This window comes from Rhipicephalus microplus, unplaced genomic scaffold, assembly GCF_043290135.1.
Source record: "Rhipicephalus microplus isolate Deutch F79 unplaced genomic scaffold, USDA_Rmic scaffold_15, whole genome shotgun sequence".
Taxonomy (NCBI): domain Eukaryota; kingdom Metazoa; phylum Arthropoda; class Arachnida; order Ixodida; family Ixodidae; genus Rhipicephalus; species Rhipicephalus microplus.
The window spans coordinates 859,056-873,049 of record NW_027464588.1 but is presented as its reverse complement, the minus strand read 5'-3'; the positions used below and the strand labels follow the sequence as shown (position 1 = coordinate 873,049).

Here is a 13,994-nt window from a genome sequence, read left to right as displayed (position 1 = left end):
GATCATTCCCTTGGTCGCTGAAGCGCCGTGCGTTGCAACTCCTACAGACACTAGCGCCAGAGTTCCCTCTAGTGTAATTATAGGGAACTCTATGCCCTTAGGGTTCCTGGATGCGTTCGCCACGTCCCCGAATCTAGAGAATGTTTTCCCCATTAAAGCGTCGTTATTTGGCTCTCTGCGACGTTCACGTGCAGTTCCGACAAGTACTTCACCGGCGCAAAAGTCAGAAAAAACGTTGTGCGGGTGAAGCTGTCTCGTCACTTCCTGAGGCTGCAGCGCCTGGTGGCCAACATGATTTCGCAGGGCCGGTTCGATTCGTACCTGGAGCTCCTGTTCGTGACGCTGGTCGACCAATCTTTGAAACCCGTGCCGATGGCGCAAAACAGCAAGTTTGTCGAAACTGTGGTAAGTGCATATTGAGTGGTGTAACCCTTTTCACATAAGCCTGCGCACGGTATCCCCTTCAGGGGAGGGCTAAGGTTCGTCGCAGCGCCCCCTATCATGTCAATGTACAGGGCTGACTTTGCACCGCCCTCTCGTGCCCCCTTCCTATGCACGGGGCTCCCTATGCATCGGGTGGAAGGGGTGAGAAGGGGGAGCGTGTGCCCCTCCCTCTCGCCCCCACCTCCCCACGTGCACGCCTATGCCCCCTTATGTCGTATGCATGTATGTATGCATGTGTACTCGCATCTGATTGATTGATATGTGGGGTCATCTTAAAACCACGATATGATTATGAGAGACGCCGTAGTGGAAGGGTCCAGAAATTTAGACCACGTGGGGTTCTTTAACGTGAACTCTAGTCTGAGCACACGGGCCTACAGCATTTTTGCCTCCACCGAAAAAGCAGCCGCAGCCGTAATTCAATCCCCCAACCTGCGGGTCTGCAGCCGAGTACCTGCGGCGGGGCGTACTCGTATCTATATGCATGCTAAACGTTAAAAAAAAACAAAAATAGGGGGAGGCTTCGCCGTGAAAAGATGAGTGCGATAGCGATATCCTGTCCCTAGTGTGTACTGGTCACTATGGAGAAACATGCCGCTATGTAAAAAAAAAAGGGGGGGGGGGACCTTTAAGCTTCACCCTTGAAAGTTGAATGCGATAACGATATTCTGTCCCTAGAGCGTACTTCAACCACTTACTGCATACTTTTCGTTATATAATGTTACTCGACAACCTTAAATAGTGGATTACTACAAAGCATACCCAAATAACTTGACAGTGGTTCGTGTCAGTGAAGCTTTCGCATATGGCTGCATTATGTGTAACGTGTAGCATGCTTTAAACCTCGAGCAATTGTGCAAGTGCTATTTTAAAAGTCGAACTTGTTAGGCACCCATTACGTCATGATTATCATTATTGTCATGATGAAGTCCTCATGATAATCGCATTTTCTGACGCCTGATGGCAAAGTCTTGTACCACGCTATATCACTGCGGTATCACAGGTTGTATTGTAGCGAAACTTCGGGATTGTTGAAGCTAGGCACATCTGAAGACCATCGAGGCGAAGAAGCGTGGGAGAAATTCCGCACAGCCAAGCGATGACAGGTCGACATGATGATTTCGGGGAGCACTCATTGGGGGTTTATTTATCTAACAGAATTTAAATTTACACAATGCACTAAGTCACAAATACAAAACATGGAAAATGATGGCATACCCCTCGCCTTGCATGACTTGTCTCCGGTGATGAGATGTGCTGTTGACCTCGAGTTCGCTCACCCCAAGAAGGGCTCGAGGCGCTGCTTAAATAGGGTTTTCCAGCAACCACAGGTGCGTGGACTAATCAGGCAAACCGAGGATAACCAATCCCAACACGTATTTTCATAGTCGCGTGAAGGCTGCCTCGCAACAAGACTGTAGCAGCTTTTTGAAACGGGCACATTCTCTAAAACGGCCTTGACGCGCAAACAAGTGCTCAAATGTCGCTCCCTGATTGCCCCGGAGGACGCAAGTGGCGGCTCACTCGTGTGGGGTGGTGGTGGTAGTGGTTAGAAGAGGAGAAAGGCACCTGCTTTCTGCAGCCAGGTCGGGAGCACGGCGCAGTGTCTGGTTTTTAGGCACGGCGCCGTGCTCCCGACCGGGTTGCAGAAATTAGGTGCCTTTTCTCATATTCTAACCACTACCACCACCACCACCACCAGTGCCTGTGGTTTGGAGCGCGGGGCGCCCAGGGACCGACCGGATGCAGCTTTTTCTCCTCAGACACTCATTCTTCCTCGTGGCTCCCTCATCGAGAGAAGTCGTTAAATAGCGCCTCTAACAAGAGCATCTGGCAAAGAAAGAAATACAGCTGTAGCTGAAAAAGGAAAAAAAAAAAAAGCTTTCCGCGAGACATTGCCTTCGCGACAGTGTTGTGAAGCCCGTATACAGGATGCGTGTTTTTGTAAAGCACGAACGTTCTTTACCCTGCATTTCCAAGCAGAGGAAGTTTTTAGTCTGTATTTTCTAGAAGACCCGTGGCGGTGTGGTAGAACACCTGCCGCCCACGCAAACGGACTGGGCTTGATCATCGCTCGGACCCGAAATTCTTTATTTTTTTTGCATCTTTCTCGATTTTTTGTTCTCAGACAATATGATTTTTTTCGCTCACAACCACTAACGCTAACACCAGAATTTCTGCGAAACGGGCTCTTTAACGCTATCGCGTGGAAGCCTTGCCAACCTTGCTTGGAGGATACTGATGGAACTTCCTAAGCTGGTGGTGTACAATGGTGTTGAATGAAGTTGGAATGACGTGTCGTGAAGTGGGTCATTGACGTGGAAGGAGCAGTTGAAGGAGTAGTGGGCGGGGCGGTGAGTTGTGGGAGTGGCAGGGGGAGTGGCACAAATTCTTAAGGAGGTCTACCCACTCTGACGGAGGTATATCCCAACGTTAGGTAAATCCCACTGTGATCTAATACGGTCCCCAAGCTGGAGTTGACCGAAATCGGCTTAGCTGTTGAAACTTGGAGGGTGCTTGATCAAGCTTCGCTGCTCGACATGTTTACTGCGTGCGAAGCACGAGAACAGTGACGGAGCAAAACGGGCGGTAAACTTTAAACTCCTGCAATCACAGCAACACATAGCTCTATATATATACAATTGTGAAGCGCGCAGAAGTGAACGCGTTCTTCTCTCTATAGCTTCGGTTTCAAGAGCGGAAATATGGATACGTTCGCATCGCCTTCTCAATCGCCGGCTTCACTTTCCCGCAGACACGTCAATCATGTCACGAGGAAAAGAATGTCCTTGCGAGCAACCTTGACCGTTTTAAATTATGCCCTAGAATGCCCACAGCCAGCAAAGTTTAGGTGCCCGCTGCATTGTAATTCTTCCTTTAATTCTTCAATAACTCACTCACTCACTCACTCACTCACTCATTCACTCATTCACTCACTCAACATATTTGTCCAGCGCAAGCGAACAAGTAGTTACTGCGCAACTACGTAAGGAAGGAGCATGAACAGGAAAAAGTGCAGCTAACCTTTATTAGCGAAAACGCTGGAAATACATACGCATGACAGGAAGCAGCACAACCACGCAACCTATGGCGTCAGAGCCAGACACTCGATATCTCGTTAAGTGGGCACAACAGCACACCTCAGTGCAAACTCTCAATCTATTGCGTCACAGGTAGATACCCTAGTTCTTTTTTTTTGTGAGCGCAACTGAAGGCACACTAATACATAGATCACAAATTTGATTGCATTTCATTAGTCTCGATAATCTCGCATGTTAGCTGCTGACGATGTTATGCGACAACGGTGCAATTTTCAAATTCCGCTTTGCAACCACAATCTCTACAAAAAATACCCAGATGGTCTTGAACAGCTGAGTTTACATGATAGAGATGCTCCTTTAAACGCCCATTCAAGCATCTGCCGGTTTGTCCAACATACTTCTTGGCACAGGACAACAGGATCAGGCAAACGACACCCACAGTGCATTCTACGACTGTCCTTCTATGTTTAATTGTGCAGCAGTTCCTTTATGCAGACTGCGCATTCAAACGTCTACAGAGCACTGAAAGCTTTCCTAGGGTGGAGAATACAACTTTGACATCAACTTTATCACCCACCTTTTTGAAATTGTGAGAAATCTTATGTAGACAGGGGAGCACAGCGACGTGCTTTGGGTTACTGGCCGCACAGTTCGCTGGCGCTTCACGTCCCTGTTTAATGATCCTAAGCGTCTTTTCCGCCATCGAAATTAGCACATGATCAGGAAAACAAATGCTTATTAGACGGGAAGCCTGCTAAAGAAAGCGACTGTTTATCGAGTCACCGAAAAACTTGCGAAGAGAGTTGCTGAGGCAATGACAATTCCTCTTTACGAGCTTCGAATGAGCCGACAATTACGGTATGGATGGATGAAAACAACTTCATTGTACAAATATGGTAGGAGCGGCTTGCTTCCTATAGGCTCGTTTTTCCAACATATGATCACATGAGATGTCTAATATCAAATTGAAAAAAAAAATTTGGCAGATACCACGTACAGTGGGAGTCGATGATATGTGAAGCACGAATGAGGAAGGTTGATATGTCCCTTTAAAATCAGCACAATGTTACGAGGTGGAGGTAAATGATGTCCTACATGACATGCGTTTTGTGATTATCATGTTTGGATTTTCCGTTTACCTTAGTCATCCATTCAAGTCACGTGATAACAAATTTAGTATATGTGGAGCTAGCGAAACGTCCGCGAGCACGCTATGAGCGGGGTATGTTGTCATTTTCTTAAATTACACGCTTGTTAGCATTATCATGTTTGCACCAGTCATATACTTTCGTCATCTATTGCCGTCAGGTAACGGCAAATTTGCTATATTGTCGCGAGAGCAAGGTTTCCAGCTCCAGTATCTTCTCAGGAAATTTGTGCAAAACCAACTCCTGCTTCTTTTTTAAGTCTTTCTTTGTACTCTTCTACCTTTGGGTTTGTTTCTCTGGCCATTACAGAGCTTCGGCTTTAGACTTTAATGGAATGTGGGATAAATCGTGTTTTCCAGCCTGGGACAGGCGCCTACACGCTGCATTTTACGGCTCACAAACCGAGCAGTCAAGGTCGCCCCGTTCGGGATTAGAAGGGGAAAGCTTACTAGGAAAAGCGTCTAGCGGGAGGCAGGTCCGGCGCCACCGTCTGAGTCTAAGCCATTGTTAACAGGCACGCGTGTCATTGAGAATGACATGGGGACGCGACCACTTAGCCTGACCGAGACATAGTGGCGGCAGGTAAACGACCATATTCTCTCGCGCTGTTGTTAGGATGTCGGGGTGCCTCGCTGTTGCATGTACACCTGGTAAGCAATGGTGTACCCATCGCTCTTAAGGACGCTTCTAGAAAGCAACAGTTAATGAAAGAACTTACGGGGCCCGAGCGTGGGAACGGCCGCCGACGGTAGTCGGCCGAAGGAAGCAGCACGGCATGGTATGGGGGAGAGTGTCACGTGCGGAGGACCTTTCCCTTTGCGTGTTTCATTTTGGTAAGGAGGTTTTTTTTTTGAGATTCGCTCGCAGGATTTCAAGCTGGACGGTTGTGCCCTCGCGATCTCCGACTTCAGCGTAGCTCCCGCCGACTGGTTCGCCCTCCGCGGTCTCCTGATGCCGTGTAGCTCTCGCATTGTGGCACCCCGCCCTTGGACTGCTTCGACCGGATCCCCACTTTCCTATCTCCTTCTCTTTCCTCTCGTTGGCTGTCTTCTTCTGCTTCTACTTTCCTTCTATCCTTTTTATCCCTCCTTCCCCCCACCCCTATAAGGCACTGCGCCGTGTCGCCTGAAGGCTGACAGAAATTAGGTGCCTTTTTCCTCTTCATTGTAACCACTACCAAGGAGGTTTTTACAAATGTAGTGCCTTTTATGAAAGTGTTTCTGTGATTGGTTGAGATGCTGCGAGTCCGAACATGTGATTGGTTTTAGATGCGGAGCATCTTATACTCGCGCCTTGTAGTGCGCCGTCCGCGCCGTCCGCACCACTTCTCGAACATTCGACAGCTGACGCGCGCGCATGCGCCGTCGCGCCGTCGCCCACTCTTCCACCATCTGTGCATCCCTTCCTCCTCTACACACCGCGCGCGCTTCACTCCTCCACCATCTGTGCACCCTTCCTCCTCTACACACCGCGTTCGACATCTACAATTCTCCTGATTCTCCAGTGGACGCGCATGTGGCGTCGCGCTTCGAGAACATTCAACAGCTGACAGTGCATGCGCCGTCGTGCTGTATATATACTCAAGGTCGGCGCTCGCTCGCTCAGTTGCCGCTCGTCGGTTGGTTTGTACGGCGCGTCGACGTCCAAGGTCGCGGTGAAATGAATTCCAACGAATCCACAAACACAATGATCGACGTCCCTTCGACCAGCGCCGCCCTTTCGCATACGTGTGTACGTGTTCACTCATTTAACACCCCCTCCTACAACCACGTTAACCAATTTAGCCATCGACCCAAGTAAGTCGCAATTTAACACCCCATTTCACAACCACGTTAACCAATTTAGCCATCGACCCAAGTAAGTCGCACTTTAACACCCCGTTAACCAATTATATGCTCCGCATCCTCCTCAGTGTTCCCCCGAGGGAAGCTGCGGGCAATTTTTTTGTGAAGACTCTTTGTACGACCAAGCGTTAAAAAGAGGATGTTTGAACTTGAAAAGTGAGCGGAGCGGAGTCGGGGTCAACGGCGGATCTCACCACCGGAGACCAGCTATGCGGGCCGAGGGGTATGCCACCATTTTCTATGTTTTGTCTTTGTAACCCAGTGCATTGTGTAACTTGAAGTTGTGTTAGCTAAATAAACCCCCAATGAGTGCTCCCCGAATTCATCGTGTTGACTCCTCATCGATTGCCTCCGCGGAGTTTCAACCACCCTTATTCGTCTCCCTGGTCGTCCGATGCGCCTAACTTGAACAACCCCGACGTTTCGCTACAATATGTTGAGTTAGAAAAACGGCTGCGAGCGCATCATGAAGGCCCAATGTACTCCAATCTAGCGTTGACGCGCGCGCACGCTGGGCACAGCGACGCTACAATAGCAAAACGCGAGCACTCTATAATCTGACACCAGGTGCGACCAGCGTCCGTGGGCGCGGCCCGTCGGCAACCGGCGCGAAATGTGACATGCAGAATGTAACGCCGATGCATTTCCCAGGCAGCACTGCGTCGGCCTCTTTTTGTGACGGAGGGACGCTGGACGCACTGAAACGCGCATGCGTCAAAGCAACGTAGTGCTGAGCGCGCAAACGAGTATATGGCAGGACCGGCGCCTGGCGTGGGAACGCCGACGTGACGCGACGAAACGAACGCCAGCGTGCACACGCGTCGGGTCACGTCGAAATGAATTGGCGCCTTGACTGTGGCATGCAGTCATGTTCTCACATGACACGCACCTTGTGATGATCATGTTTGCACAAGTCACATACCTTCATCATCCGTTGACGTCACGTAATACCAAATTCGGCATACGTGAAGGTAGCGAAACTGTCGCGAGCACATCATGAGTGTGGCATGTAGTCGTGTTACATAACACGCACATCGGGATTATCACGTTTGGATGTGTCATTTACTTATGTCGTCCATTTGCGTCACGTAATAACGAATTTAGTACATGTGAAGCTAGCGAAGCGGCCACTAGCACATCAAGAGCGTAGGATGTGGTCTTGTTGTTACATGACACGCATCTCATGATTATCACGTTTTCACCAGTCGCATACCTTCGTCATCCATTCACGTCCCGTAATACCAAATTCGGTATATGCAAAGCTAGTGAAATGGCCACGAGCACATCATGAGTGGGGAATATAGTCATAGTCATGTTGTTACATAATACGCATGTCATGATTTTGATGTGAGGTTTTGTCGCTTGTGTTCGCCATGCAGTCATGTCATACCATACCAGTTTTGCAACATATCATGTGAAGGAAACCACCGCATGAGCAGCAAGACCATGACAAGTAATTCATGACATTTCTGACATACATGTCATGATTTTCATGTTATGACTAGTGAGTTATGTTCGTCATACAGTCATGCTATATCATACCAAGTTTTGTATTGATACCATGATCCGAACGGCCAGGAGAGCTAAAATTTGTAGGCGGCTAGATAGATAGATAGATAGATAGATAGATAGATAGATAGATAGATAGATAGATAGATAGACAGACAGATAGATAGATAGATAGATAGATAGATAGATAGATAGATAGATAGATAGATGGATAGATAGATAGATAGATACGCTCAATATCGCCGAAGTTCGCAAAAAAATTCTTCGCATTTAAAACCTTAACGAGGCATCCTGCGGCAGCTCATGCGTCTGAACCAGAAGTACCATACACTCTTCGAAATGACAATGTGGTTGAAACGGCAGCTTCCGAGCCATATCATCGCAGTAAAGAAAGCAAAAGAATATTGTCAACAAAAAGAAAAAAATCACAGTTTCACCGCAAGGGCGAAGCAATGAATGCGAAAGCAACAACTTGGAATGTATGCCTGAGAACGTCTAGCAGCTCGAAACGTGCAGCGCACTGCTCACGCACAAATGACGCATGAAAACAACACACACAGGACGAGTGCTGAGAAACAACGTTTACAGCCCGATGCTTAACGGGCTGTGTAAACAAATACTATGCACGAAACGTAATGTCAGGTACAAATATGAGTGCGAACACATGAGTGCCCCAGTTGCTAGCTGTGTTTGAAAAGTGTGCTCTTTTCGCAAATGGGGCCTGCCCAGAAAGAAAAGTGATCGTTTTGCGAACGGCAACTAAACGCAATCTTTCGGGTGAAAATCCTCACCGAAGGATAAGCGCGCGCACACAAGCGCCTAACACCACTCCCCCACCCCCATTCGCGGGGCAAAGTACGCGTGGGAGATAAGCGTGCGTTGGTGCATCGTGACGAGCTGCGTGCCGAGCAGGGACGGGTTTTTTAAGACAATAGTCTTTCTTGGGGACCATCGACGCAAACATTATGATCTGTCTGCCTGTCTGTACATTTATCTGTTTGTCCGCCCTTAAGGGTACCCTAAACGGTACCAAATGATAACCCAAACGGCTGACCCCATCCGCAGCGTCCACCAATATTGCTCAAGATTCAGCGTTCGTACTTGTACGATTGTCAATTCAAAAACAATTATGGCGCATATCTGAGGCACCATAACAACACATCAATATGCGGTATGTGTGTCTTTTACTAAAAAAACCATGCATAAGTAATTATAAGGGTCGTAGCGTTTACCATGCTGGGCTGACCATGCAACGCTTGCACGAAAAGGCAAGTGTTTCCAACGCTTTGCTAAGACGACACGGTGGTGGCACCTACCCGTCGCCCTGCTTTCTACACCTTATCACCCCCGAGACGGGCACGCACGCCGCGCGCTTCGTTATTCAAGATAACTGCCAGACAGTTCTCATGTGTGTGACGTACGTGACTTGATGCTCTCGTTCGCCTGCGCTGCACGCTCGAGGCACTGTAACGCAGTGCCTTCAGAATACCACTCACCAATCTTCTTGCGCAAAACATCAAATAAACGTTTTGTTCACTCTCTCCAGACGCTAGACTATTGTTTTAGACGACATTTGCAGTGTAACGTGCACATACGGGGCCATTTTTTTCTTTCTCAAGTTGTCATATATATGGATATATACACATATACAGTGCATGGCGGCGGCAGCAGTGACGGCAAAAACCAGCCGAGACTGTTCATATAATTACTATCGCAATATACCTTTAGGTTTGTCGAGGCGGCAATAGCCAAGAGTCGTTCATGGTAAGCGAGAAAATTGTCAGAAAGGGCGCTATGAATGCACCGATGCACACTCCTCTCTTTAAAGGCGAAGCACTTATTAGCGAACTTCGGTAACTTTGAATCTATCTATCTATCTATCTATCTATCTATCTATCTATCTATCTATCTATCTATCTATCTATCTATCTATCTATCTATCTATCTATCTATCTATCTATCTATCTATCTATCTATCTATCCGCCTACAACATTTAGCTCTCCAGCCGTCTCGACCAAAGCAATTTTGGTATCGATACCACAATTGCTATGACATAACATGACGGTATGGCGAGCATAACTGCCTAGTCATAACATGAGAATGATATTTATGTCATGATTTACATTTCATGGTCTTGCTGTTCTTGCTGTGGTTTCGCTCACATGACATTTTGTAAAACAAGTATGGTATGACATAACTGCATAGCGAACATAAGTGACAGACCCTAACGTAGAAATCGTGTCATGCATGTCATGATTTTTATGTCATGACTAGTCATAACATGAAAATCATAACTTGCATATCATGATTTCCACGTTAGGGTCTGTCACTTATGACAACACGCCACGCTCATAAGACGCTCGCGGCTGTTCCGCTAGCTTCGCATATACCAAATTAGGTATCAGGTGACGTGAATTGACGACGAAGGTAAATGACACGTCCAAACATGATAATTATGATATGCGTGTCATGAAAAACATGACCACATGCTACTTTCATAGCGTGCTCGCGGCCGTTTCACTAGCTCTACATATTCGAAATTTGGTATTACGTGACGTGAACAGACGACGAAGGCAAATGTTTTGTGCAAACATGATAACCATGGCACGGAAGTTATGTACGGCATAATTTGCGAACAGCTCGTAGCGTTGTGCTCATTTTCAAGTGACAGATTAACCTTCCTCATTCGTGCTTCGCCTATCATTGATTCCCACGGTATGTGGGATCTGCCTTTCTTTTAATAGAAATTGCTTCATTCCATGAGACAAAAGTCGTCTATAAGTAAAGCTCAACTAGCTCAAGAAAACCACTAACTGTTCTAGCCGTCACATTGTAGAACGCAACTGACCCAATGTTCTCAGTGCTGTCCTCAACGCACTGTCATGTGGTAAAGAGTAGTACAGATCTTTCATGTACGGAGCAGACATTTAGGCCCTTATTGTTACATGAAAGAAATGTGATAATGTCATTGCAATCTTCTCCAGAAAAGGGTCGTTAAGAGTTGGCAAGTTTAACTTATTTTGTGAAAACATGTCTTATCACTCAATCACTGAATCGCTCGCTCACACGCTCAATCAATTGAACTATCAATCGATCAATCAATCAATCAATCAATCAATCAATCAATCAATCAATCTCTCGCTTATTTAATCACTCACGCACCCAATCAATCAATTAATTACTCGCTTGCTCACTCGCCCCCTCAATCAAACAACCACTCACTCAATCACTTACTCAAATAATTAATTACTTAATTAGTTTTTAATAAATAACAAATGAATACGAAATAGAAAAAAGTTTTATTGGGCTCACAGTGCTCTACAGACCGAAAAAAAACGCGTGTTTCATTGCACATCACGAATACCCTAATTTTCTGGAGTAGTTCAGGACCATGGTTTAGGCATACGCCATTGCAGTATAACATTTACACAGATGTTTTACGCTGTTGCACAAGAATATACAATGCGTTATGCAACGTAATATCTCTTATAGTGCGTTATGTAATCTATCTATCTATCTATCTATCTATCTATCTATCTATCTATCTATCTATCTATCTATCTATCTATCTATCTATCTATCTATCTATCTATCTATCTATCTATCTATCTATCTATCTATCTATCTATCTATCTATCTATCTATCTATCTATCTATCTATCTATCTATCTATCTATCTATCTATCTATCTATCTATCTATCTATCTATCTATCTATCTATCTATCCCTACCTACCTACCTACATACGTACGTACGTACCTACTTACTTACCTACCCGAGGTCCGTCTCTTCGACGATAGGTGCACCGTGGAGGCCTCTCAGGAAAGAAGCGGTTACGCACCGCTTGGAGATTCATTAGGGCCCTCTTGCGTATACTGATACATAGATGAATGAATGGATGGATGGATGGATGGATGGATGGATGGATGGATGGATGGATGGATGGATGGATGGATGAATGGATGGATGGATGAATGGATGGATGGATGGATGGATGGATGGATGGATGGATGGATGGATGGATGGATGGGTGGATGAATGGATGGATCGATATGGCTGTACCCTTTAGATGGGGCGGTGGCTAATGCCACCAAGCCATAATACTTAGTGAACCAAAACTAGATTTATCTTTTTCCCTTTTAATAGTGAGGTTGAGGACTGGTACTTTGCAGTGAAGGGTTTAATTTTCACTCGTGCCTTGACTTTAGCCACCAGTCAGATAACCTCCTTTTAGTTAATTCTAACCGTTTAAAGTCTATTTTGCCCTCCCTGTCCCTACACCCCAGTGCATTAAAAAACTCTGCGCCATCATCCTGAACTATGGGGTGAAGCCCTTTGCAGAACATTATCAAGTGTTCGGCAGTTTCCTCGTCCTCTCCACACGCACTGCATACCGTGTCTACCCCTTCGTATTTGGCCCTATATGTCTTGGTTCGCAATTCTCCCATTCTCACCTCAATTAGTAGAGAACTACCCCGAGTATTATCATAAATCCTTTCCTTGGCAATTTCCTGCTTAAAAAATCGATATATCTACAGTGCGGACTTCTTAATCATGTTAATTCTTCGCATGTCGGTTTCAGTGTCCTTCACCTTCTTATTAACCAATAATTCCTTTTGGTTTGACCCCCCGCTGTTTTCCAAGTGTATACTCGTAAATTTTCTGGTTCGCTTCCTCCATTTTGTATCGACATTCTTCATGTACAAGTAGCTGAAAAACTTCCTAGCCCACGCTACCCCCCCATTTCTCTCAATCGCTTCTCAGTATTTTTATCTTGCTGCTAGCTTCTCTGCCCTCAAATGATGTCTATCCCGTATAACCTTGTACTCCCTGATTTGGTGTATTTCCGCGAGCTCCTAAGGCAAGTCTACCTATTCCACGTTGCATAATTTCTAATCTTGCTTGCACTTCTGATCTCATGCACAAGACCGCGTTGCTGAACATCAGACGAGAAACCATGACACCTTTCTACATTCCTCTCACAACATCATACCTGTTGTATTTCCACAGTGTCCTATTTTTCATCACGGCTGCGTTCCTGTTACCTATAGTCGTCACGTATATTTCGTGTTCCCTTAGGTACTCGGCTTCATCGCTTATTCATACGCCCCGATATTTGTATTTGGCTGCTATCTCTAGCGTGACCTCCTGTATTTTAAGCTCACTACCTCTATTATCATTGAAAATTATGACTTCTGATCTTTCCTTACTGAATCTGAAATCTAACCTATCTCCCTCATTACCGCAGATGTCCATCAATCTCTGCAAATCTTCCTTGTTGTCGGCCATTAACACTATATCATCAGAGTACATCAATGCTGGTTGTGCCTGTTCATTGAGTTTTCCTTGTTTGACGAAAGAGAGGTTGAAGCCAAGTCCACTTCCCTCTTATTTGGCTGCTAATCCTTGTAGGTACATCATGAACATTAGCAAGAGCTACAGCGCCACTCTGTTCTCGCAGGTAGCCCCTGATCTGGCAGAGGCGGCAAGAAACACCACCTCGAAGCCGCTGTGCATCTCAAGTAATGGCGTAGTGAAATTCACGCCCTGGTTGACGTCGTTGGAATGGCAACATTTCCTGGTCAACTTGTTCCAGTTAGAACCCCATGGTCTCGTCTACATGGAGATCACGTGTCTCGAGCTATTCACGATGTTCTTCAGTCGCAGGGTACGACGAGCGTAAAGCAGCTGCAGAGTCATGGTGATATAGAAAAAAAAAGTGATGAATCTGTCATGTTTCATGAGGCCAACGAACGAGCAAAAAAGCGAAAAGCAAACTATGTTCATGTTGGCGACAAAAATGGTAACTGTATGTGACCTTAAACTAAAAAAAATGAATTACACCAACTCCCACTAAAGGGAACCATCTGGGGCTACACAGCAGCGCTGGTGTTCACTTATGTTTTAGTTGGTTGTTTCCATTTGTATGTTTCCGTGTATGTTTGTGTGTGGAGTTGTGTAAATGTTGTGTGCCGTTTATGTTACCCCCCCCTCTGTTATTATGTGT

At 46.1% G+C, this 13,994-nt stretch overlaps 1 protein-coding gene across 1 annotated transcript; it reads left to right on the top strand.

The window, feature by feature from the left end:
* The first annotated feature begins 216 nt into the window (after window positions 1-216).
* Window positions 217-13,708, top strand: LOC142784666 (uncharacterized). Its single transcript, XM_075883107.1, has 2 exons — window positions 217-405; window positions 13,449-13,708. Exons 1-2 carry the CDS (start codon window positions 292-294, stop codon window positions 13,668-13,670), a joined length of 336 nt encoding a protein of 111 aa, XP_075739222.1. The 5' UTR covers window positions 217-291; the 3' UTR covers window positions 13,671-13,708.
* The last annotated feature ends 286 nt before the right edge of the window (window positions 13,709-13,994 follow it).

What these genes read in the sequence shown, in the direction of transcription:
- LOC142784666 (XM_075883107.1), top strand. Translation starts at nt 292, where the DNA reads ATGATTTCGCAGGGCCGGTTCGATTCGTACCTGGAGCTCCTGTTCGTG. An exon ending in GCAAGTTTGTCGAAACTGTG is followed by an intron (nt 406 to 13,448) that starts GTAAGTGCATAT and finishes CTGTTCTCGCAG; the next exon opens with GTAGCCCCTGATCTGGCAGA.